The sequence below is a fragment of the Acipenser ruthenus genome, chromosome 45 (genome assembly GCF_902713425.1).
Source record: "Acipenser ruthenus chromosome 45, fAciRut3.2 maternal haplotype, whole genome shotgun sequence".
Taxonomy (NCBI): domain Eukaryota; kingdom Metazoa; phylum Chordata; class Actinopteri; order Acipenseriformes; family Acipenseridae; genus Acipenser; species Acipenser ruthenus.
The window spans coordinates 10,092,587-10,115,763 of NC_081233.1; the positions used below are offsets into that span (position 1 = coordinate 10,092,587).

Sequence of the window (23,177 nt, forward strand, 5' to 3'; positions counted from 1 at the left end):
CGCAGTGGCGGCGTTTGTCCGGCGGTGGCCGCATGCAAAGGTGGATTCCGGGGCCCCTATTTCCCATTATAACCAGTAATACTACGCAACGATACCGTGACTTTCAAACAGGGCAGCGACACTGTTAAAATGCATTGCATTTTACAACAGCAATCGCAAACAAAACACACACAGTTAGAAATTAGAATTTCAGCAAATCTCGTGCATGGTCGATATCTGACCTATTCCAGACAAACGTTTCTGCGACGCTGTGGGTAGAACGCTTTGATATTCAGCGTACAAGTGCCTAAAAAGTACGTCCCAAAACAGCGATTGGACGAAGACGACAGAGAACTACATTTCCCATGACCCCGCGCGGCCTAGTCACGCAGCGTGACTGACGTCGTTTGGCGTCTTCTTGTGATTGGCTGCAAGGCATATTTGAAAGCAGTAAAGACGCGGGGCCCGGCTTCGGGCGGTTATTATGATTTAAAAGTCGAGTTGCGTTGCATTTGTTTATGTTTTTATTTATCACGTTATATTTTATATGAAGTGAAAGAGGAATCGGAGACATCATTATACACATCAAGCTTGACTCGGGTTTATACAAGTGGCATTTCAGCCGGATGGCGGTATGTGCAGTTTAAATACTCGGATATTACCTGTAGTTTATGGTACGTTTCAAACAAAACAGCCGGGTTTAATACTATAAACAACAAGGAATTAACCAGATCAGAATGCATGATATTCCGAAGAACGTTTCTAGTTTGTATACGTGTTCTCTTTTTACGTGTCCAGTCAGTACTGAAACGTAAAATCAGCAAAAAAAACACAGACATCCTTTATTTGGCAGACGCCTTTATCCAAGCATAGGGGTGCCCATGCGTACCGGTACATTTAAAGAGCGCTATGATTTCATCTTGAATCAGTATAGCTTTCACCCCCCCCTCCTTCAGTCCCTGCTTGTATAATTCTGCACCACGTTGAGTTTCACATCTATTTATTGAGTATTGACAAGTAATGACAGGGCAACTTCTCGACGTTTTCATGGAGTTACACAAGCTGTTTTTTGTAAAGCCTCTAACTGTGATCTTTTTTTTTTTTTCTTCGGTATTATTTCTAGTTCGGCTTGACTATGAAATACCTCAAAGTGGAAGGTTATGTGAAGCTGATGAGCTGTCTGGAGGAAGCCAGGGGTCTCCTGGGAGAGTTACAGGTAAGAGTTTTTAACAGGCTAGGGGTTACCCGTTCATATCAACCAGCTGCAAAACTGAAGGCATATGAAGGGAAAAAAGGTTTTTAAAAAATCTACACACAAGGTTTAAAAAAATAAAAATCTTATTTTCAAGACGTTTCGAGCAAAAGCCCTTCAGCTGTTTGAAAACAAAAATCGCTAGATCTTGACACCCTTCTCTCTTAACAGGGATTCCTCGGCGGAGTGCTGAAAGATCCAGTCACCGGAGATCAGAACTCGGAGCACCACGTGGTCTGCGATCGCGTTCTCCGGGCGTGCAACCATCATGTTGGGGCAGGGCCCTCGAACCCTGAACACCTGGGCTGCCTGGCCGAGCTGGCGGAGCTGGCCTACAGGGGCTACCTGGTCTCGGGCACGAAGCAGTCCCCACTGTACATGGAGAAGATCCTCTACCACCTGGTCCGCAACCTCTCTGCGCAGGGATCCCGGGAGCTGACGGATCGATTCGGGGAGCACCTTTACAGCCGGCTGGCCCGGGAGCAAGGGCCGGGGGTGTCTGAGGACTACGGGGCGCTGGCCAGGAGCTGCTTCGCCGTGCTGTGGAAGGAGGCAGACTCCCGGGCTCCGGAGGGGCCCAAGCTGGCCGGCAGGCTGCGGTCCGTCCGCTTTTTAATCTTGCTGGAAGGCGCTGGCCCAGGCCGGCCCTCGACGGAGTGCGCCACCTACCTCTCTCTGTCCGCCAGGCACTCGGAGGTGGCTGGGGCGGAGTACGAGGGCCGCGGGGCCCCCCTAAGCAAGGAGCAAGCCGCGTTCTTGGTCAGGCAGGTCGAAGTCTCCCTGCTCCGGCCCCTGGACCCTGCTGCGAAGGCGTGGCCTGTTTCGACGCGCTCCCGCAGGCTGACCGTGTTGATGGAGGTGGCCCTGCAGTGTTGCAAGCGGCTCTGCAGGGGGAGCTGCTGGGAGGAGGCAGAAACGCATCTGAGACAAGCCAGCGGCCTCCTGCCGAAGTCCAGCCTCAGCTTCAGGGCAGCTCTGGGGCTCCTGGAGTCCGGAGTCAGGGTCTTGCGGGCCCTGTCCGACGGCCTCGCGTGCGGGGGCTCTTTTAAAGAAGCTGCCGTCGCCCTGAGCTCTCTGTCGCCCCCTGCTGCCTGTGATCTGGAGCGCAGGGCTGTCATCGAGGGGTGCCAGTTCGTGGTGTGGGCCCTGGAGGCTGGGGTGAAGAGGGCGGAGGGGCAGGGCAGCGGGAGAGGGCTTTGCAGTCAGGACCTCGCGAGGCTGTTCGCTTTCATTGAGGAGTATCTGAAGCTGCTGCAGAAACAGATGGACAGTGTGAGTCTCTGTCTCTCTCTCTCTCTCTGTGTTTAAAAGCAGTTAAGATGATCTGTGAAGTAGCTTCAAATAATATTTCTTATGTAATCTCAGGAATGGAAATAATAGAGGCAAAAAGCGCAGGTGTGTCTTATGAAACCAGGAATGGATCAAACAGTTATGCAACGGGAGTCTTATTTCCATCCCTGTTTAGTGATAGTGAAGTACTCAGATGCCAGCGGGCGCGTTCAGCGAGCAGCTCAGTGAAAGAACCCACTTCACGGCACGCTCAGTCCCGCTCCCCCTGAGCAGCTCAGAGCTGCAGAGCGGATTTCATCCGTGATCAGAGCGAGTGGTAAAAATTCTTGTTTTTAGTTTTATGTTTTTAACCCGTTTTTCTCTTGCAGATGGCTGCGGCCCATCCAGAGCAGCACAGACTCCTGAAGCAGCTGAGCTACCAGAGCCTTCAGCTCTACTTCTCCCTGGCGTATGACAGCCTGCTCTCCTCGCAGGTACTGTGTGTGTGTGCCTGGATCAGGGGGTATGCATGCATGGAGGCCCATGCTGTGTGTAAAAACTCATTCTCTCTCTCTCTCTGTCTGTCTGTGCAGCTGGAGAGTGCAAAGTCTTTGCAGGCGGTCATGTGCTGCTGTCGCTCTGCAGCGGAGGCCATGCTGGCCGGACTCGAGGGCCTCTCTGAGAAGGATCAGGTCGACTACTTCAATAAAACAGGTGCGGCAGAACCCTGAACTGTCCTGGTGCACGAGGAGTCCTGCGGGGTAACCCTAGGGAAGGGTCGGCCTTGCAGCTGCACAGCGCTCATCGCCGTTTTTGTTCTCTTCTTTGTTCTCGCAGCCTACTGTGTGAATAACTTGTCCTGCGGGCTGTATAACTTGAAGCTGTACTCGGAGGCGCTGTCTCTGGCAGGGATTCTCTGCAGAAAGCTGGGGGCTCCCGGCTGTCCTGATCTGTCTCCGGAGAGGGTAAGGAGGGGGGAATCCTACCCCCGTCTGAACCTTAAGCCGAGGGGAACGTGAAACCACTTTCAGTGGCTTGAAACCTGGTTCCGGGAGACCTAGTTTTTGAAGTTTGCTGTATTGAACCACAAGTCTACCGTGGTTTGAGAGCTAATCGGGCTCTGTGAAACCAGCAGTAGCTTCTGCCAATAGGCTTCAATGGCGACTTGTATTAATGTTCTGTTTCCTGCCCCCCAGCTGCACCGTGCTTTCCTGGTCTCGGTGCAGTGCTGCAGGAAGACGGCGCAGTTCCAGCTGGCCCTGGAGCAGGTGGGCTCATGGCTGCTGGCCCTGGGGGGCCGCGTGACGGAGCACATGTCCGAGCCGGTCTCGCTGTGGGTCCGGACGAAGGCAGAGGCAGCGCGGGGCGGGGTGGAGGACGCGAGGCTCAGGTGAGGACTGTCTGTCTGTCTGCGTCTCCCTCCACGAGTCTGTGGCTCTGTCTGACAGCAGCCTGCTCCTCCCTTGCTGTACTGCCACACCGGCATTGCAGTGTTTCAGATTGTCAGCCGGTGTTGTTGATGTTAAGTAGCTGTGCCCTGTTTCTCACCTCCTCCTGACTCCGGCAGGACCCTGAAGGACGCGCTGGGGCCCCGGGCCTCTGATCCGGAGCTCCTGCTTGCCCTGCTGGAGGAGGAGCTGCGAGCATACCGGGCGCTGCAGGGAGACACGGCTCAGGAGAGGTACAACACGCTGTGCGACCTGCTGGAGATCTGCCACGAGGACAGCGGCCGGAGCCACGAGAGAGCGGTGTACCTGTGTGAGCTGGGGCAGGTGCTGTGCTACAGGCAAGACTTCACAGAGCAGACAGACTGGTGAGTGAGAGGGAGAGGTGTACCTGTGTGAGCTGGGGCAGGTGCTGTACTACAGGCAAGACTTCACAAAGGGAGTGAGAGGAGTGTCGCTGGCATGCTTGCTTTTGTAATTGTAAATCCCGCAGTGTTCCTGGCTGCTGGTGACGGCTGTTCCTGTCCTCTTGTTGCAGCTCTGCTCTGGACTCTGTGCGGGAGGCCCTGCGCTTGCTGGATCTCGTCCCGGAGACCCCGGTGAACAGAGACCGGCTGCTGGACGAGCGAGCTCAGGCCTCCCTGTGGCTCTGCATCTGCAGCCTGGAGAGCAGCCTGCTGGAGGTAAGTTAGGAGAAGATGGAGAGAGAGAGAGGGGGGGTGTGGAGACACAGCAAGAACGCTCACACACTGCTGCAGTAGGTGCGTTAAGTAAGCAAGCAGCTCAGTGAAAGAACCCACTTCACGGCACGCTCAGTCCCGCTCCCCCTGAGCAGCTCAGAGCTGCAGAGCGGATTTCATCCGTGATCCGAGTGAGAGGAAAAACTCTCGCTCTGAGCCACTCAGTTACTTCACACCCAGTCAGATCAGGGGCGTGTGGATTAACTAATCTGGAGAATTACTTTCTGTAGAGATGGAAATATTATTGCAGTGATGTGTTGGAATTGCTTAAAAGGGGAAGAGGAATTGTTTTTTTTTTAAATAGTTGGGGAATTAAACACAGGAATGGAGGCCAGACCCTGGTTCTCACCCCGTCTCCCTTCCTCTTTCTCTCCCGGGAGGCTGTGGAGAGAGACCGGAGGCTGCGGGCAGCTCAGTCCCAGGCTGTCAAGAGCATGGAGGCCTTCGAACCCAACGACCTGAACTATGAGGAGCAGCTGCAGGACGGGGAGTGCGGCTACGATGGGAAGAGATTCAGCATGGAGACGGAGGCTGGTACGAGCGCACGCACACGCACACGCACACGCACACGCACACACACACACGCGCACACACACCCTGACAGGACTCTTATCAAATGGTGATGGAGACCCACTGCAGCAGGGACACAGGGAGGGGAGTAAGAATCCTGTTGCACAGCAGTGTCACCCATTCCAGGTTTTACTACGAGCTTGATTAGCCACAGTGTGTGTGTGTGTAGCTCAGGTGTGTCCTGATTTTAAAGTGAAAGCAGGAATGGATCACACTGCTATGAATGGGTCTTATTTCCCTGTGTTATGTGGTAAATACTGGGCTAGGCCTGCAAGCTGCAGAAATATTTGTTTTGCTAAATTGCAATATTTTTTTTGTAATTGAACTAAGTTATTTTATTAAGTTGAGAAGGATATTAAGTTACATGTGTGTTTTTTATATGTTATATTCCAGTGCTAATCTTCTAACCAAATTGAATTTTAGTGATTTATTTTGTGTGTGTGTGTGTGTGCTATCTATCTGTATCTATCTCTATCTCTATCTGTATCTGTCTCTATCTGTATCTATCACTTCTAACTAGAATTAAATTTGGGTAGCAGATCAGCACTGGAACATCATTAGTGATGCAAATAGGATCTGTCTGAAATCTGCTTCTCTCTCTCTCTCTGTCTCTGTCTCTGTCTCTGTCTCTGTCTCTGTCTCTGTCTCTGTCTCTCTCTGTCTCTCTGTGTGTCTCTCTGTGCCTGCATGTTCAGAGCAGTGCCGTTCCTTGGACGAAGCCCTGCGTTTGTGGAAGACCCTCCTCTCCAGCAGCCCCCTCCCTGCGGTGCGCAGCCCCAAGCAGACCTCCTCCTCCATCCAGATCATGGCTGCTCTCTACAGGCTGCTAGGCAAGGTGAGGCCGGGAGGCTGTTGCTCGAACCCAAGAGCGGTCTGATCGCAGGATTGAGATCGTTTTGCATTGTACGCCTGGACTCCATCGCGTGTTTGTGTAATCCTGAGATGTTCCCGTGTCTCTTCTCTGCACAGCCCCTGCAGGCCCTGGACAGCTACCTGCTGGTGTCCCGTCTGTCCAGGAGCCTGTCGGACCCGCTGGGCTCCGTCTCCGCTCTGTGCCACCTCACCAAACTGCTGCTGGAGATGGACTGCCCCAGCCTGGCTCAGGTACCCTGCCACAGCTCTGCTGCTTCAAGAAGGCATGGTCATTATGTATTTACTTGGGATACCCTTTATCCAAGGCGATTTACAGATGCTACAGAGCAGTACAGGGTTACAATGTGCGAGATCAATATTTTAATACAGTATAGCTTCCAGTAAGTGCAAATACAACATGAACTAGGGTTGATGGTAATAAATTCACCACCTTCTCTCTCTCTCTCTCTCTCTCTCTCTCTCTCTCTCTCTCTCCTCTCTGCGTCTGTCTGTCTGTCCCCAGCCTCATCTTGAGGAGGCGGAGGCTTGCTTGAAGTCAGCGGACCCCGAGAGTGAAGGCTTCCCCCTGGCTAGCCTCACCTGCAGTGTGCTGAGGAGCCAGCTGTGCTGTGCTACCAGCCAGGTACTGCAGACGACTCGACTCCTTGTCAGCGAGACTCCCGTTGCACAGCAGTTTGATCCATTCCTGTTTTTTTACGAGTTTAATAACATGCATCTGAGCTTGTTACCTAGACACACTGTGGGCTAATCAAGCTGGTAATAAAACCTGGAATGGGTGAAACTGCTACGGAATAGGAGTCTTCATTTCCATCCCTTAGCAATGGTGCATACACGATGCTGACAAACTGGTAATCTGTAACTGATTTAAAATATTTTTGTAAGTGTTAAAATGGGAATGGTGTTTTGGGGCGTTATGAAGATAGATTGATTGTTTTTTACTGTACTGATTTAATGAAATTTGATAATAAAGTGCGAGTAAAAGTCTCTCTCTGCTCAGGTAGAGGAAGGGGTGTCTCACCTGCTACAGGTGCTGCAGGATCTGGGGGTTCAGAAGCAGACAAAGAGCTGGTGCTTCCTCAAGGCAAACACCCTGCAGCTCCTGGGAACCTACCTGAGCCTGCCCAGCACACTGCTGGCTCCCCGGCTGAGGCAGAGGCTGTGTGTGCACGGTGCGTACCACCAAGTGTGTGTCAGTGTCTGTGTGAGTCTGTGTCTGTGCGAGTGTGTCTGTCTCAGTGTGTGTGTCTGTGTCTGTGTGCTGCCTAGGTAACCCCTGCCATTGCTGTTGGGTTTCATGTCTATTTACAGTGATTTTTGGAAATAAACCTCCCATTGCATAGCAGGTTTGATCCATTCCTGGTTTTACTATGAGTTCAAGAAGACACACACCTGAGCGTGTTACCTGTACACTCGGGCTAAGCAAGCTCATATTGAAACCTGGAATGGGTGAAACTGCTAAGAAATGGGTTCTGAGTGACCCCTGGCTTGTCTGTTCAGGGTGGCGCTCTCCTGACGTGGCTCTCGTGGAGGGCAGGAAGCTCCTGTGCAGCATCGTGGTGACTCTGCTGGGGAACGGCGTGTTCGGGACCTACAAGCTCAGCACGGACACGCAATTCGTGGACCAAGGTACCTGCCCCAGTGCACAGCAACATCACCCTGATGTACCATTCAGTAGATTTTTAAACAGTGCTAAATAAGACAGATATCTGTTTGTTAATGTGGACAGAAGGGGAAGCGCTGGCAGGAGGCTCTGAGCAATTCCCTAATCCGATCTTCAGAACCGGAGAAGGGAAGATGATCAAATTCCATCTTCATACTGTGATGGAAACCGTTTCCACGTCTTCGGGGTGGGGGGGGGGGGGTTGATCTGCACAAGATGAATTCTCTCCCGTACGCGTTCCAACTCTTGGAACAGCTGAAATAACAGAATCCTGAGCGTGTAAACTTTTTTTGGTTGTTTTGCATGCTGCATGTTGCCTCCTGACTGTCTGTCTCTCTCTCTCTCTCTCTCTCTCTCTCTCTCTCTCTCTCTCCCTCTGTCCAGGAGAGAACCTGATTAAGAAGTGGCAGGTGCTGGCGGACGTGCTGCTCTGCTCCCAGCGCCTTGTCTCTCACAGCAGCCGGATCGGAGCGACCTGCGAGGCTAAAGCCATGTGCTTGGAGGCCATGAGACTGAGCTCCAAGCTGCAAGCGCTCGGACAGTGAGTGAGGGGGCGGGAGAGGTGGGGTTTGGTTTGTGCTGTGATTGTAATTGGCCGCAGCTCTGGTGCTGACGTGTCTGTGCGCCCCGCAGGTATGCAGAGTTCCTGGTGGCCAAAGCGGAGCTGGAGCTGCAAAGGGGCGAGGCGGAGCTGTGTGCTCTGGACCTGGAGCATGTGAGAATGCTGCTGGAGCTCTGTGCTGGTCAGTCTGGTCTTCCTCTGTCCTCTTTCTCCTCCTTTCTTCTCTCGCTCTCCTCCTCTCCTTCTCCCTGCTTTATTCGTTCACTTGATAGCCCTTTAACTACCTCGCCAGTAGAGCTGCACAAAGCGCTTATTGGGGTAAGCTCTCCATAGGTGAGGGTCAGTTCTGTTAAGCAAAAAAAATAATTAAGCCATTGATTTTGAAGTTACCCAGGAGTCCGTGTTTGAACGTTTCCAGTCTGCAGAGTTGCGGCTCGGGTCATGTTTTGAATCGTTTTTGATTCCCGCCCCCCCCAGATCACGGCTGCGAAAGCGAGAAGAAAGCAGAGGTCAAGATCAAACCCAGGAAGGGCAGAGCTGCCAAGAAACGTCCGGCAGCTGTGCCAGGGTCTCCCCCTCAAAAACTACCGGGCCAGAGCCAGGATGAGGACTTCTTGCACCACCCCCTCCAGCTGAGACCCACCGTTGACCGGGAGCAGCCCCGCTCCCCCTCCCCGGAGCTCAAACCCAGGGCTAGCAAGTGGCTCTCCCTCCTCACCCACCAGCCCCACTGCCCCTGCCCAGGCTGCACCGACCCCAGGCTGGCCAGGGTGTGCGTTCGCTGGGCAGCGGCTCGGGGCGAGCTGGAAGCCGGGTGCGGAGAAGGCAGGGAGGCGTCCAGGCTGCTGGCGGCCGGCCTGTCCCGTTGCGAAGCGCTGGGAGCCAGGCTTGGGGCGGCCGCGGCACGGGTTTTAGGACGCAAGACGGGACGGCCCGCGGGTCTCCTGGACGACGTGGCTGCCAGGATCCACCTGGGGCTGGCGGTGTCAAACCTGGAGCCTGAGAAGAGGACCTGGGATCTGCTGGAGTCCGGGCTGGCCTTCCTCGACTCCCGCACCAATCCGCTGAGGGAGCTGGAGCACGTCCGGGCGGGCTTGCTGACCGCCAAAGCCGTGGCCTCGATTTGCGCCTTGGCTGCCAAGCGGGACTGCAGTGTGGGGGAGATATTCTCCCAAGCTTGGGCGTGGAGCCCCGTTAGCAGCGTTGGAAAAAATAATAAAAACGCTAAAGATACCACGCTGGGGAAAGAGAAGCAGATGAAAGCCAGAGCCAGGGCTAGGAAGCCAGCTAGGATACAGCCCCCTGTAGTCAAGGTTACGTCCTCGGATGAGCCGGAGCTCCCCCCCCTCGGTGTCAAGCTGCCAGCCCCCGTCTCCTCGACCCCCGCCCCCTGCACCCCGGTACAAAAGGGGGGCCCCTCTGCCAAGATGGGCTCCTGCAGCACGGCCAAGCAGAGCCTGAAGTCCAAGCTGCAGTTCCAGGTGTTCGACGAATCCTCGTCTCCCCTCAACGTGAGGCTCAAACAGGTCCCTGCGGCTCCCAGGCAGTCCAGGAAAGCGAAGTCCAGGTTTAAGGTGAGTCGGGACGAGGGATGGGGTTGCATTGTTTGTTTGTTGACCCCATTGCTTCTGATATTTTGATTTGTTGTACATATGAAATCAAACCACTAACTGAATCTTTAAAATAGTTAGAGAAAAGGGAACACGCAACCACAAATGGTAAAATGCACGAGGCTTTTTAGTTGTTTTAAGATGCCTAAATTGCCTATATTACTGATTTACTGACCGATAAAATTTGGTTTTAATAACGTCTCCTTCCTAGGTCATGTTCAGCGATGATAGCGACCCTGAGGAGGGGGGCGGCAACAAAGAGAAAGACGAGCCAGCCCCAGACGAGCTCTCGGGGCGCAAGAAACTGGGGGCTCGGGGCTCAGGCAGGGTGACGCGGCAGGGAGAGAACCAGCCCTCTGAGAAGCCAAGCAGGGGGGGGCACAGGAGAGCGGAGAAACCAGAGACCCTCCCCGTGCCGTCCGAAGGAAGCTGCCCTGATCCAGCGCTGGAGACGGGAAGGGCCAGGAGAGGCAGGCCTCCCAAGCAGGCTGCCACCTCCCAGGGGCTCGGGGAGGAGAGTGTGGGGAAGGCAGGGAGGAGGAGAGGGAGGACAAGGGCAGAGGAACCGGAGACGGAACTGATGAGGACGATAGAGGAGGAAGAGGAGGGGGAGTTTGAGATGAGCGTGGAGATTCTGCGCGGGTCCGAGAGCGAGGATGAGGAGGGCGTGCTGGTCACTGGTAAGGAGACTTTCATTTCATACAAGACGGTTCATGCCATCAGGAACCCCTCCCTTCTCTTGTTTTCTAATGCGATCGCTCTCTGTTTGTATTTTTAGCTCCCCGGGTTCGAGCGGGGCTCGGGGACTCCCCTGAGTGCGAGGTCCTGAGACGGGATTTGGGGGCCGAGGGGTGGGGGCTGGCTCTGGGGGAGCAGAGGAAAGGGGTCAGCCTGCACCCCTGCCCCTCCGCTACTCTGTCCACCGCGATGGGTGAGTGCACTAGTAACTGCCATGTCTTTATGCACAATCTAAGCTGATTCAAGCTACCAGATTCTCTGTCCTGCTGTATGTGAACCAGTGTCCGGCTAGCTTGGGGTATTCAATGGAATTCAGGATGAAATCAAGTGATCTTGCAATAAAATACACATTTCTATAGTTTCCAAAGCACTACACACCTTTCTTTCTTTCTTTCTTTCTTTCTTTCCTTTTACACACAATAAAAAAAAGCTATTTAAACTTTAATACAAAACTTAACACAATTATTTTAAAAATGTACTAGTGAGAAACAGACTAATTGAATGATTGTTCATGGTAGACAGTTTTTATAGTGTTTCTCTACCCTCTATATCTCAAACCTGTGTAATTACATACACCTTCAGCCAGACCACAAGCACTGGTGTAGACGAGGGTGGAATTTGAAACTGTGCTGATCTTAGTGGACTCTCCCTCCCCAGCCCCCCTGGACCTGGACTGGGTGCGCTCCCTCCTGCGCTCTGCCTTCCTCTCCGTGCAGCCCTGCCCCCCCAGCTCCCTCTACTCCCACCTCTGCCGGCTCCTGGCCCTCTGCTGGGGGGACGAGGACCCCCAGACCACAGCCTTCCTGCACGGGGAGTCGCTCGCCGTCACAGCCCGTCACCAGATGAGCAGCAGCCTGCACAGCAAGCAGCGGTGAGCAGGGTTCTGATGAATCGCTGCTATGATTTAATACTTCAAATGCATGTTGAGAGATTGTATAACGGAGGATGTAACCTTAATGGTAAATTGAGGTGTCCTGGTTTTACGATGAGTTTAAGACTTGACACCTGATCTTGTTACCTATACACACTGGGGCTAGTCAAGCTTGTTGTAATAAAACCTGGCCTGAATATTTAATAATCTTTTTTGTCTGTTTCAGTAAACTGAAGAAGCAGTGCTCCCCAGACACTGAGCTGTCTGAGCGGCTGCAGGATCTGAAGCTGCAGGACTCCGGCCCCTCCGCGGCCAGCCTGCAGTGCCTCTCTGCCCTGGAGAGAGTATTTGAGTTCCCGGCTTCCGACCCGGCCCTCTTCCCACAGCAGGACTGCCGGCAGTTTCTGGAGCATCAGAAACGCATCCCGCGAGGTGAGGAGGAGAGGAGACTGGGGGGGTTCCGTTGACCACGGATTCTACCAAGCCTTTTTTATTCTTGCTAGTGCTGCATGTACAGATTTTTTTATTCAATTACTGGCATCTAGCTCTCCACTGATAGTGCTGACGATCCAATGAGGGCCGTCACCACCTAACCTCTCCCTCTCTCTCTGTGTGTGCCGCTGTGCTGGTAGACGTGACTGTGTGCATGCTGTCGCTGGTCGCTGTTCATCCAGGAGTACCGGGAGACACTTTGCTGCTGACCAGACTAGAGCGGGACTCGGCTCCTGTGACTGTGCGCATCCCCACAGCACACAGACAGGTAGGCAGCTACTAAGAGCCCGGGGGGGGGGGGGGAAGAGAGACTGGGGACTAGGAAAGGGATCCCTACAGGACGCTGATGGCAACACGGTCACCACAGAGAGGGAAGAGACAGATGGTTACAAATGCATGGAATAGTTTAGCAACCAATAGGGATGGCAATAAGACTCCTATTGCGTAGCAGTTTCACCCATTCCAGGTTTTACTACTAGCTTGATTAGCCCCAGTGTGTTTAGGTAACAAGCTCAGGTGTGTGTGTCTTAAACTCATAGCAAAACCAAACTGCTATGCAATGGGAGTCTTTGTCCCATCCTGGCTAAAGTCCTGCCCTTGGGTCACTACTAGATTGGGATAGAGGGGAGGGTGGGGTCTCTCTCGAGGACTGATTTTGGTTCCAGATGTAAGCTTTTCTTTTGTTTTGAGAAATGAAAGGGTCTCTCCTCTAGGTGTCTGTGAGCACCATGCTGGGGGAGTTCGACTCCATTCAGGAGCAGCAGAAGGTCATCAGCAACGTGACGGACAAGGTGGAGTGGTGGGAGGGGCGCCGGGAGCTGGACGAGAGGATGAAGGTAAGGAGCTGCAGTCAGGACTCGGAGGGAATGCTTTTGTGTTTTTTAAATACAATTAAATCTGTTTTTTGTGGGGGTTTTTTGCACTCCTATTTTAAACCAAAATGTTCCAGAACCAGCAGTGGTTTGAAAGAGACCTAGTTTGTCTCGCTGCTGTATCAAACCCCAAGTCTCCCCTGGTGTGCCGTGCAGGGGCCTGAAACCTACAGTCTCCTGAAACCAGGTTCCAAGCTGCAAAGTGGCTCAGCTTTTGTCTCTGTTTGTCTGTCTCAGCAGGTCCTGTACGTGTTTGTCTAGAAGATGGTTTTAAATGTGGTCTGTAGTTCTGTGGTCAAGCAGGAATCCTGTATGACTTGTATGTAGTATGTCTCTGTGTGTAAGGCACTGTAACCCTCTTGTGTGACGGCACAGTGTAATTTGCCCAGGTTGCTGCTGACACTTGCGCCTCTATAGACTGGGTCTCCTTGATTTTTGCCCCTCTCTGCAGGTCCTGCTTGTGGAGATGCAGGACCAGGGTCTGGGCTGCTGGCAGGGCCTCCTGCAGCCTGGCTGCAAGGACCCCGAGGTCGCTGCGCAGACTGCCTGTCTGCAGAAACAGCTGGCAGAGTGCAGGGCTCAGCGAGCCGGAGAGCTGATCAAGGTGAGGAGAGACTGGCTGGTCACTGGACTGTGTTAACTGGCTCCACTGCTGCCAGGCTTGGTTTGTGATTCTCCTCCTGATGCGAGAATTACTGTTTAATTCTCATGCTTTTTTTGCACTTTCAATATTCGCATGCGATACAAAAAAGGCATCTGTGCACAGAATTGCACATTTTAGAGACAAGAGTCTTTTTTCTTTCTCCAGAGTTCAAGCCTTTTGTATTCCTAACCTGTGGCTACATCATTCTTTCTTGAGTAACTTTTCTCTTACAGCTGTGGCACCCTCTTGGTCCTTTTAATAGGCACAATTCACACAGACACCCACACGCTGCTTATGAGATATATCACTACAAGAGATTACAAGACACCTTCCAAATATCATACCCAAATAACGAAGGCGTTTCCTGATCACTAGCTTTCCACAAGCCAGACTTTTATTTACATTGAGAACTTTACAAAATTTCAAATAGAAGAAAATAATACACAGACAAAGCCTAGCGACATATAAAATAGAAAGAAATAAATTATAAAAAACAGGACTAGTTTAGTTTTGATTTATTGAAATCTTCACGGTCCTGTGTATAAACCATTTACTTTCACAGATATGATTTGTAATGAGAGTCACAAGTCCAATGTGATCGTTTTGAAACTGCTTGACTTCACAAGCCTGTGTCCTGTCCCCCTCCTCCTCTCTGTCCAGGCCGTCCTGTCTGGCTCTCACCTGCTCAGTGCTGAGGACGTCCACTCCCTGTCCGCTGGTCTCTGCTGCTCTCGTCCAGACGAGGCTCGCGTCTCCCTCCAGGCCGCAGTGGACAGACTGAAGGAGAGGACCGGGGAGTCCCAGGGTCACGTGGTCCTCATACTGGACAAGGTAAGGGACGTTCCGACGAAGACGGACGCTGTCAAAATAGGGCTTCAAAATGTGCCCGACCTGCATTATTAGTTCATGGCTAAACTCAGTTCTGCGGTTGGTATCGGGGCAGAGTGCTGATTCTGCTAATTAAGGGAATGGTTTGCTGTAATGCAATAGGAGCTTCTATATCCCATTCTGACTAACTGAACTGTGAGCTCTGTATAATAATAATAATAATAATAATAATAATTGCGGTTGGGTGAAGCAGTTCACTTTTTTTAAATGTTTTTCAGGGATGGAAATAAGTCTCCTGTTGCATAGCATTTGGATCCATTCCTGGACTGGGTGAAACTGCTGTGCAATAAGAGTCTTATTGCCATCCCTGTTTATATTTCTAATAATAAATTAGAAATATTCTGCAACGGCACTGGAGGAGATGGATGTATTTTCTCTTTGTATTTGTCAGATATTTCTTGATTGTGTGTGTGTGTGTGTGTGTGTGTGTGTGTGTGTGTAGGTGTAGGTGTGTGTGTGTTTTTGCAGGATCTCCAGGAGATGGATGTATTTTCTTTGTATTTGTCAGATATTTCTTGATTGTTTGTTTGTTTTTGCAGGATCTGCAGAAGCTCCCCTGGGAGAACATTCCCAGCCTGCGGAGTCGCTCCGTCTCCAGGCTGCCTTCCCTCCGCTTCCTCGTAGGATACACGGCCATAAAGGAGGTAGGAGACGAGCACAGCATGCAGGGAGCGAGAGTCCGATTGCATAGCGGTGTGATCCATTCTGCATTTTACTAGGAGTTTAATAACCGCACACACCTGAGCTAGTTACCTAGACACACTGGGGCTAATCAAGCTGGTAGGAAAACCTGGAACGGGTGACACTGCTATGCAATAGGAGTCTTATTGCCAGCCCTATTGGTTGCTAAACTCTTCCATGCATTTGTAACCATCCTTCCTTTTTTCTTTCCTTCTTTCTTTCTCTCTTTTCCTCCAGCACTGCCCAGGCTCGGTTCTGACCCAGGGTGTGAATCCGTCCCGGGCTTTCTATGTGCTGAACCCCCAGGCCAACCTGCCTGGCACTGAGGAGAGGTTCCGGGACTGGTTCTCCAGGTCTGTATAGCGCCTTTTGCTTCCTCGCACCAGCCAGACCTGGAAATGTAATCCTGGGCTGGTTTGTATAGTAATGTGCAGATCCCTTGTGTGTCTTGTCTGTGCAATAAAGGCTGGTGTGTAGTAATAGCTGTCTGGTCTGTGCAGTTCCTGAGCAGAAACACTAGAGTGCAGCAGAGAGCTGTAGGTGCAGTACCAGAGCAGAAACACTAGAGGGCAGCAGAGAGCTGTCGGTGCAGTACCTGAGCAGAAACACTAGAGGGCAGCAGAGCGCTGCAGGTGCAGTACCTGAGCAGAAACACTAGAGCTGTACCCAAAAGTTTTGCATCACCTGAAATGAAGGATTGAGACCAAACAAAAACTAATAACATCTTATTTAACATCCTGTAATAAAAAAAACTACAAAAATATATTGCAAGTGTCTACCGGAAGCCATAATAGTGGAACAGTATTTCATGTTAGATTTAGTAATGTCACTTTTAATTTGTCAGTTTTTTCATGAAGTATATGGAAACTACAAAGCGGTGCGTCATTCAATATGTTAACGTATCAGTCAGCAGGTTTCATGCAACTTTTCTGAAGTAGAAATGAGAGAATTCTGCAGGGTGAAGCATCTCTGTATGTTCATGACTGTGTCTTGTCTGCAGCGTGCCGGGCTGGGAGGGGGTGAGTGGCAGCGCTCCATCGCAGGAGAGGATCCAGGAAGCTCTCTCCACTCGGGACCTGTACATGTGAGTACAGTGACTGAGTGCTCCGAGCTGTCCTCCTCTGTGCGTGTGCGTGTGCGTGTGCGTGTGCGTGTGTGTGTGTGTGTGTGTGTGTGTGTGTGTGTGTGTGTGTGTGATCATCAGTTTACATGCAATCAGTGAAGTTTCTCTCTCTCCTTCGCTCGCTCTCTCGTAGCTATGCGGGGCACGGGGCTGGCGCGCGGTTCCTCAGTCCCCAGGTGCTGATGAAGATGGGGTGTCACTCCGTCTCCCTGCTGTTTGGCTGCAGCAGCGCGGCGCTGGCAGTGCGGGGGTCTCTGGAAGGCTCTGGGGTCGTGCTCCACTATCTCATGGCAGGATGGTAAGAGCTCCATAGCAAATCCACCACAGGAAAAAGAGATTCCAAAACAGATTTTATTAAGAGCGATTGTCACTGTTCACCTCTATTGAATGACACTTTATCCCTTCCACTCTGATCTCCAAACCCTGTTCTAAATGGTTTAACTGAACCTCCATCCAGACTCTGCAGTCGTTCATTCTCTCATGTTACTGGCTGTTAGACCTGCCCGTGTGGAAGAATGTCCCTCCAGGTCTGTGATTGGACTCCCCCCGCTCTAATGTTTGTGTGAGGAGGCTGTGTGGTCCAGTGGTTAAAGAAACAGGCTTGTAACCAGGAGGTTCCTGGTTAAAATCCCACCTCAGCCACTGACTCATTGTGTGACCCTGAGCAAGTCACTTAACCTCCTTGTGCTCCGTCTTTCGGGTGAGACGTAGTTGTAAGTGACTCTGCAGCTGATGCATAGTTCACACACCCTAGTCTCTCTGTAAGTCGCCTTGGATAAAGGCGTCCACCAAATAAACAAATAATAATAATAATATCCCCCCTGTCCTGTCCCTCAGCCCCCTGGTCCTGGGTAACCTGTGGGACGTGACGGATCGAGACATTGACCGCTTCACCAAGAGTCTGCTGCAGGACTGGCTGGACGCAGGGCCCGGGGCCCCGGTCATGGAGCACGTGATCCGGGCGAGGGAGGCTCCGCGCCTCAAACACCTCATCGGAGCCGCGCCCATCGTCTACGGGCTGCCTGTGAGCCTGCAGTGAGACGGGACACCAGCGCCTCGTCACCGCAGCCTGTGTGTGTGTCACAGTGAACCCCAGTGTAATACGAGCGTTATACAGGACTTCAACCAGGGGTGGAGAAAGTGTGTGTGTAGCTGTATTAGTAGGTAGGTCCTAGGAAAGGGAACATATCAAAGAGAATAAGAATCAGTCGACGTCCCCTTGAATTCAGAGTCGTCTTTCCTCCACACAGCACTCCATTGGTGGCGAGGGGATTTTAAATTAAACTTTTCATCCACAGTTTTACAGCACTGCTCTACCACAGCCGTTACTTGACATGAACCTCACAACGCTTGGGTCTTTATTTTTTGGGTGTTTTTTTTTTACACTTGGATTCAGGGGAATAATCCTGAGATATTTGCTGTGTTTTCTGTCCTGTAGATCTGATCGATTTGCACCCAGGTTGCTCCAATAACTAATTCCACGATGTGAAATGTTTTCCTTTTGCAGAAGGCCTGTACAAACTCAAACCGAACGCCTCATTCTACAGATATGCGTCTTGATTTTTGTGTATTTATTTTATATTTTATTTTGGGGGCGGGGCGGGGCTGGGGTGACCTCACTTGTTCATGAATCCTGGTTTTCATTATTTCTCTCGTGATTTTTTTTAATTCCAAAGCGCATTTAAATACTAAGTTATTTTACATACTCCGTTACATTTTACTGCCTGTTAGTGTTTGTAACATCTGTATAAAAGATTTGAATCCGAAACGGATGCATTGTGTTTTACCTGTACAAATAAAGATTTAATTTTATTTTAAAACGTGTTCTGCGTGTTTGTTTGTTTGTTTGTTTGTTTTGATATAGAGAGACAGTTTGTAAACCACAAACGACCCTTCATACATCCCCTGGTATCCCTGAATAGATAACGGGCTCGTCTTTTAGAAATACGTTAAATATGTTCATGAGCCAGACACCCCGCGAGTAGAGCGGTCCCCCGAAATGTTCTCCTTCCAGGAAAGCAGCGCCTCTGCGGACTGGGAGTTTGTTGCCGGATAACTTCTCTCGGACTGCTCGCTCGTGTTTTTTTTGTTTGTTTTTTTTTGTATGGATCCAGCTCACGGGTTCAGTCGTGATCCTAGTTTCGTGTTGTTTGTACACTCTTAGTAAATTAATGGTACAACTAAAAATCTGCTTTAAAACAAACAGCATGTATTTGATTTAACAGCACAGACATTCTGCATGGATATAATATTTTTTTTAAATTTTTTTTATGTATGGCAGCAATGTGCTTCCGTAATACCTGTAATTCCAGAACCACTTACAGATTAACCGAGCTGAGCCGGGCATCTGTGAAATGGGGGGATTAAGGGTGCATTCATGGAGATCTCTGTGCAGAAACAGACCAATTCTTAAAAGATCATTGGCTAAATTGGTCAGATTCTGCGCAGAATGATCCAGAGTCTTTCTTTATTCACTTCAATTATTATTAGTTTATTTAGCAGACGCCTTTATCCAAGGAGACTTACAGATACTAGGGTGTGTGAACCATGCATCAGCTGCAGAGTCACTTACAACTACGTCTCACCCTAAAGACGGAGCACAAGGAGGTGAAGTGACTTGCTCAGGGTCACACAATGAGTCAGTGGCTGAGGTGGGATTTGAACCGGGGACCTCCTGGTTACAAGCCCTTTTCTTTAACCACTGGATCACACAGCCTCTATGCGCTTCAATGCGCAACCTGAAGACGTTACACGCTAATGTCCCGTAATTTATACGGTGTGGCAAAGACAATATTAAAGGCAGGTTCGCGTTTCTTATGCGTTTCACTTAAAACCGGGCACCAGGGCGTCCGGAGTATATTTCTTACAAAGAGCAACACCAAGAAACATGTTTAAACGTCTCAAACTGATTTATTATTATTATTATTATTATTATTATTATTATTATTATTTACTTGGCAGACGCCTTTATCCAAGGATTTACGAGCGCCTTTCTTTATGTGTGAATTATTTTTGCCGCTTAGATGATCCGCCCGTATTCAGTTAAAGCGCCTCACTCGTTTTCTCCGCTAGACGGCGCCACACTATGCGTCTCTATCACCGAGTACAATATCTAGTGCGGCTGCTCTGGTATTTCTTTCCAGGGTTTCTATGCCTCCTCCTCCTCCGTCGTTTCCGGTCCCTGGCGGAAGTGGGTGTCGTCTTTGCCGGTTGTCGTTTTGCAACATGGCGGTGAATCTGGCGGAGCTCTCGTTGCCTCAACTGGAGGGGCTGAAAGGACAGTTCGAGCAGGTCAGCCGAGCCGCTATTCAAGTTAAAAACGAAACGTAATACATAACGGGCACAGGTTTGAGGTGATATGGTGTTTGGGAGATGGTAACGGTGCGTGTTTTACTGTAAGCAGGGGTACAAAACACACCAGCCGGCGTGTTCGCATGAAAACACACGAAATATTTATATATATAACACAGCCTGGCGATGGATTCTGATTAATATACCGATTTCTGATCGTATTTTACACCCTAATTTTTGTCTTTTGTATTTTTTAAATTCTCTTGCCTGTTTTTTTGTTTGTTTTTACTACAAACATGAACCCGTGTCCTCTGTTTATTCAAAATAACTCTGAGATAATCACAGCTAAAAAATACAGAGACGTGTTATAGAACTTTTATTTTTAAAAAAACAAAATTTGTTTTTTTTTTTTTTTTTAAAAGTGGTTGAGAATATTGATCGAAATGACAAATAAAGGCGTCACTGAACTGCAATAATAATAATAATAATAATAATAATAATAATAATAATCGATCAATTACATGTTCTAATTCCAATTACTCAAGGTTCGACTTGCATTGACAATGTCACTGCCCATGACAGTTAAATATGAAGTGCGTATTTTACAATTGGAATTCAACCCGGGTTATTACCGACCAGTTCGTCTCAATACAGCCGGACAGGGCTCAGAAAAGCTCGATAAACTCTTCTGACATGAAGCTCCCAGTCCGGACAGTCTGTAAGGACGCTATGATTGGTGTTTGCAAAAGTCTGTCTGACTACATCGCGGATGTATTTGTACGGCATCGTGTGTGTATATATTTGTATTATTATCCTGAGATCTCCACCTTCTTAAATCCTGCACCCTTGTGTTTAAACAGGAGACGGAGTTTCTGACCTCGTCCATTGCTCAGCTGAAAGTCGTGCAGACCAAATACGTGGAGGCGAAGGACTGCATGAACGTGCTCAAAACAGAGAACAAAGGTGCGAGCTCCACCTGTCTGCTTCCTATAAGGGGGGCTTAGATAGACAGATATAATATCTGGACTGTATCGTATGCAAGTCTAAGTCCTCGGTGTAAGATCTCTGCAGGCTGCATTTCTGAAGGGCGTTGTGTTTTTGCTGTTGAATGTGAAGTTGTTTTGTTTCATCCAGTCTTTCGTTTTGTCTCCTAGGTAAAGAGTTGCTGGTCCCTTTGACCAGTTCTGTATCCTTGTAGCTGCAGCTGCCTCTGTCATCAGCGTGCGGGGCTGCAGGTGGCTCCCGGTACGCAGCACGCCTTGGAGAATAGACCCCCTTACTCACAGGAGAGCTGTGCAGCTTTTGTTGCCTCCTTTAGCAGTGTGTCGTGTTTTTTTTTCTCTTCTAAATTAATAAATGGAGATGGAGGATCTTTCCAATTTTGCATTGTTTGAATGCCTATGACCTTAAAAAATAAAATTAAAAATAGGAATATATATATATTTGGATTGAAGTATTTCTTTTTATTTATGAAAAGCGATGAAGTTAAACCAAGTTGCACAACATCATGAGGTTTTATTTTGAATAGAATGTTTTCTACATGGTGTTTGTTTCAATGTTGCACCCCCTTGACCCTGCCTCTGAGATGTACGTCCCTGGCACTCTGAGTGATGTGGAGCACGTTCTGGTTGATGTTGGCACAGGATATTACGTGGAAAAGGTAGCAGTTTATTTATTCTTGTAGACATTGTTGCTAGGCAGGGTTGGAATTGTGCAGTGGCTTTTGAAAATCAATTCCCAATTCGAATTCCTTCGAAGGACTTGATAGTTTAGAGACATTTGAGGTTGATTTTCTAAAGGAATTGGAATTTGTAATGGATTAAAAGGCACTGGAGTTTGGAATTGATTTTCTAAAGGCACTGGAGTTTGGAATTGATTTTCTAAAGGCACTGGAGTTTGGAATGGATTTTTCTGTAGTGAGTTTGTGCACGCACTCCTAGCAGAGAGTCTTGCCTGGGTTTTCTCTGGCTGCTAAACGGCCTCCTCTCTTCTTTCTCCCTGCAGAACGTCGAGGACACCAAGGAATTCTTCAAGCGCAAAATCGATTTCCTCACCAAGCAGATTGAGAAGATCCAGCCAGCGCTGCAGGAGAAACACGGCATGAAGCAAGGTGGGCAGAGCGGGGCCATTACAATCTCAATTACAATGTCTCAGTTACGATGTCTCAATTACAATGTATCAATTACAATGTATCAATTACAATGTCTCAATTACAATTACACTGTCTCAATTACACTGTCTCAGTTCCAATTACAATGTCTCAATTTCAATTACAATTTCAATTACAAATTCAATTTCAATTACAGCAGCGCTGGCTTCTCAAATTGCAATCGCAGTTCCAGTGCTAGTTTGTTTCATTACAGTTTTACACAGTTATTCTCCGGTCGTTACAGTTTAAGTTTAATCAGACACACCTGAGCTTGTTACCTGTACACCCCGGGGCTGATCAAGCTCCTAGTAAAACCTGGAATGGGTGACACTGCTATGCAACGGGAGTCTTATTGCCATCCCTGAATAAGACTCCCATCGCACAGCAGTGTGATCCATTCCTGGTTTCACTAGGAGTTTAATAATAAGACACACCTGAGCTTGTTACCTGTACACCCCGGGGCTGATCAAGCTCATAGTAAAACCTGGAATGGGTGACACTGCTGTGCAACAGGAGTCTAATTTCTATGAAACCAGCTGTGTGCGTGTTTTGGACGGACAAGGAGAGAACAGTTTTCTTTTTTTTCCCCCCCTCTCTCTCTCTCTCTCTCTCTCTCTTCTCTCTCTCTCTCCTCCCAGCTGTGATCGAGGTCATGAACATGAAGATCCAGCAGCTGCAGGTCCAGCAGGCTTCCCAGTCAGGAACGATGAAGGCGTGAGAGCAGAGGAGCGAGAGGAGGCACCGACGCAGCATCTAAACACCGCGAGCCACCGCAAGGCAACGAGGACCCCCGGCTCTCTGTTCACAGCAGGGTCCTGGACTTCTGTTCCAACCCTCATCCCAAATTGTTTCATTGAACCAGCTAAGCCCCCACCCAAACCCTGACGTCGTTCTCGCTCTCGCTGTAGCTGTTAAGCCCTGGAGTGGAGTGCCCCTCCAGGACTGTGCTGGACTCTCCTGGTTTAGAGAACGCTATACAGTCACTCAGGTGTGCCTTCTCAATGGGGAAAAGCCAGTATGTTAGCACACCCATCACTCAAGTACTGGTTCTGGTTACTGGCGTTTGAATTCAGTATTCTCTTTATAGTCTTCGTAGAGGTGTCCTGTGTCTTATTTGTGTGGGTAAGATGTCTGAAACCAACCCTCCTTTTTTCAAGAACTTCAATTTTTATTTAAATTTGAGAGCGAAAAATAAATAAAAAGGACTGAAATGATCTTATTACTGTTTTTTTTTTTGTTTAATGTTGCCTCATCAGCTGTGATAAGCCCATTACAAAATAAATAAAGGTCGGTTTAACTGATTTGGAGAGTTTGTGTCCAGTTCTGTTTATCAAGCAGAGTGTACAAGGTGTGAGCTCACAAGAACAGCGTTGTTAATATGCTCTCTCAGCTAACACTATATCATGGTTTTAAAAAAAAAAACAAGCAAAACTACTATATAAAAACATACATTTCAATTACTTTAAGTG

At 49.5% G+C, this 23,177-nt stretch overlaps 2 protein-coding genes across 3 annotated transcripts; both read left to right on the forward strand.

Annotated features, from left to right (window-relative positions):
• The first annotated feature begins 391 nt into the window (after positions 1–391).
• LOC117967028 (separin-like) lies at positions 392–18,088 on the forward strand. Its single transcript, XM_059013059.1, has 31 exons — positions 392–611; positions 1,103–1,195; positions 1,403–2,503; positions 2,890–2,994; positions 3,094–3,214; positions 3,338–3,465; positions 3,697–3,890; positions 4,068–4,313; positions 4,484–4,628; positions 5,066–5,219; positions 5,951–6,090; positions 6,225–6,359; positions 6,631–6,750; positions 7,126–7,297; positions 7,626–7,754; positions 8,173–8,329; positions 8,422–8,531; positions 8,828–9,924; positions 10,172–10,640; positions 10,739–10,891; positions 11,356–11,569; positions 11,796–12,001; positions 12,202–12,329; positions 12,775–12,897; positions 13,385–13,537; positions 14,237–14,407; positions 15,004–15,108; positions 15,383–15,498; positions 16,146–16,229; positions 16,402–16,566; positions 17,106–18,088. The coding sequence occupies exons 1-31, from the start codon at positions 606–608 to the stop codon at positions 17,305–17,307; spliced, it is 6,642 nt and encodes a 2,213-aa protein (XP_058869042.1). The 5' UTR covers positions 392–605; the 3' UTR covers positions 17,308–18,088.
• Positions 18,089–19,423: 1,335 nt separating this feature from the next.
• On the forward strand, positions 19,424–23,009 carry LOC117400994 (prefoldin subunit 5). Of its 2 annotated transcripts, none has more exons than XM_034001376.3 (6): positions 19,424–19,559; positions 20,420–20,522; positions 20,714–20,745; positions 21,145–21,219; positions 21,564–21,669; positions 22,347–23,009. In XM_034001376.3, the coding sequence occupies exons 1-6, from the start codon at positions 19,494–19,496 to the stop codon at positions 22,424–22,426; spliced, it is 462 nt and encodes a 153-aa protein (XP_033857267.1). In that variant the 5' UTR covers positions 19,424–19,493; the 3' UTR covers positions 22,427–23,009. The 2 variants fall into 2 exon arrangements, with proteins under 2 accessions (XP_033857267.1, XP_058869140.1); XM_059013157.1 differs by having other exon boundaries at positions 19,557–19,649.
• The last annotated feature ends 168 nt before the right edge of the window (positions 23,010–23,177 follow it).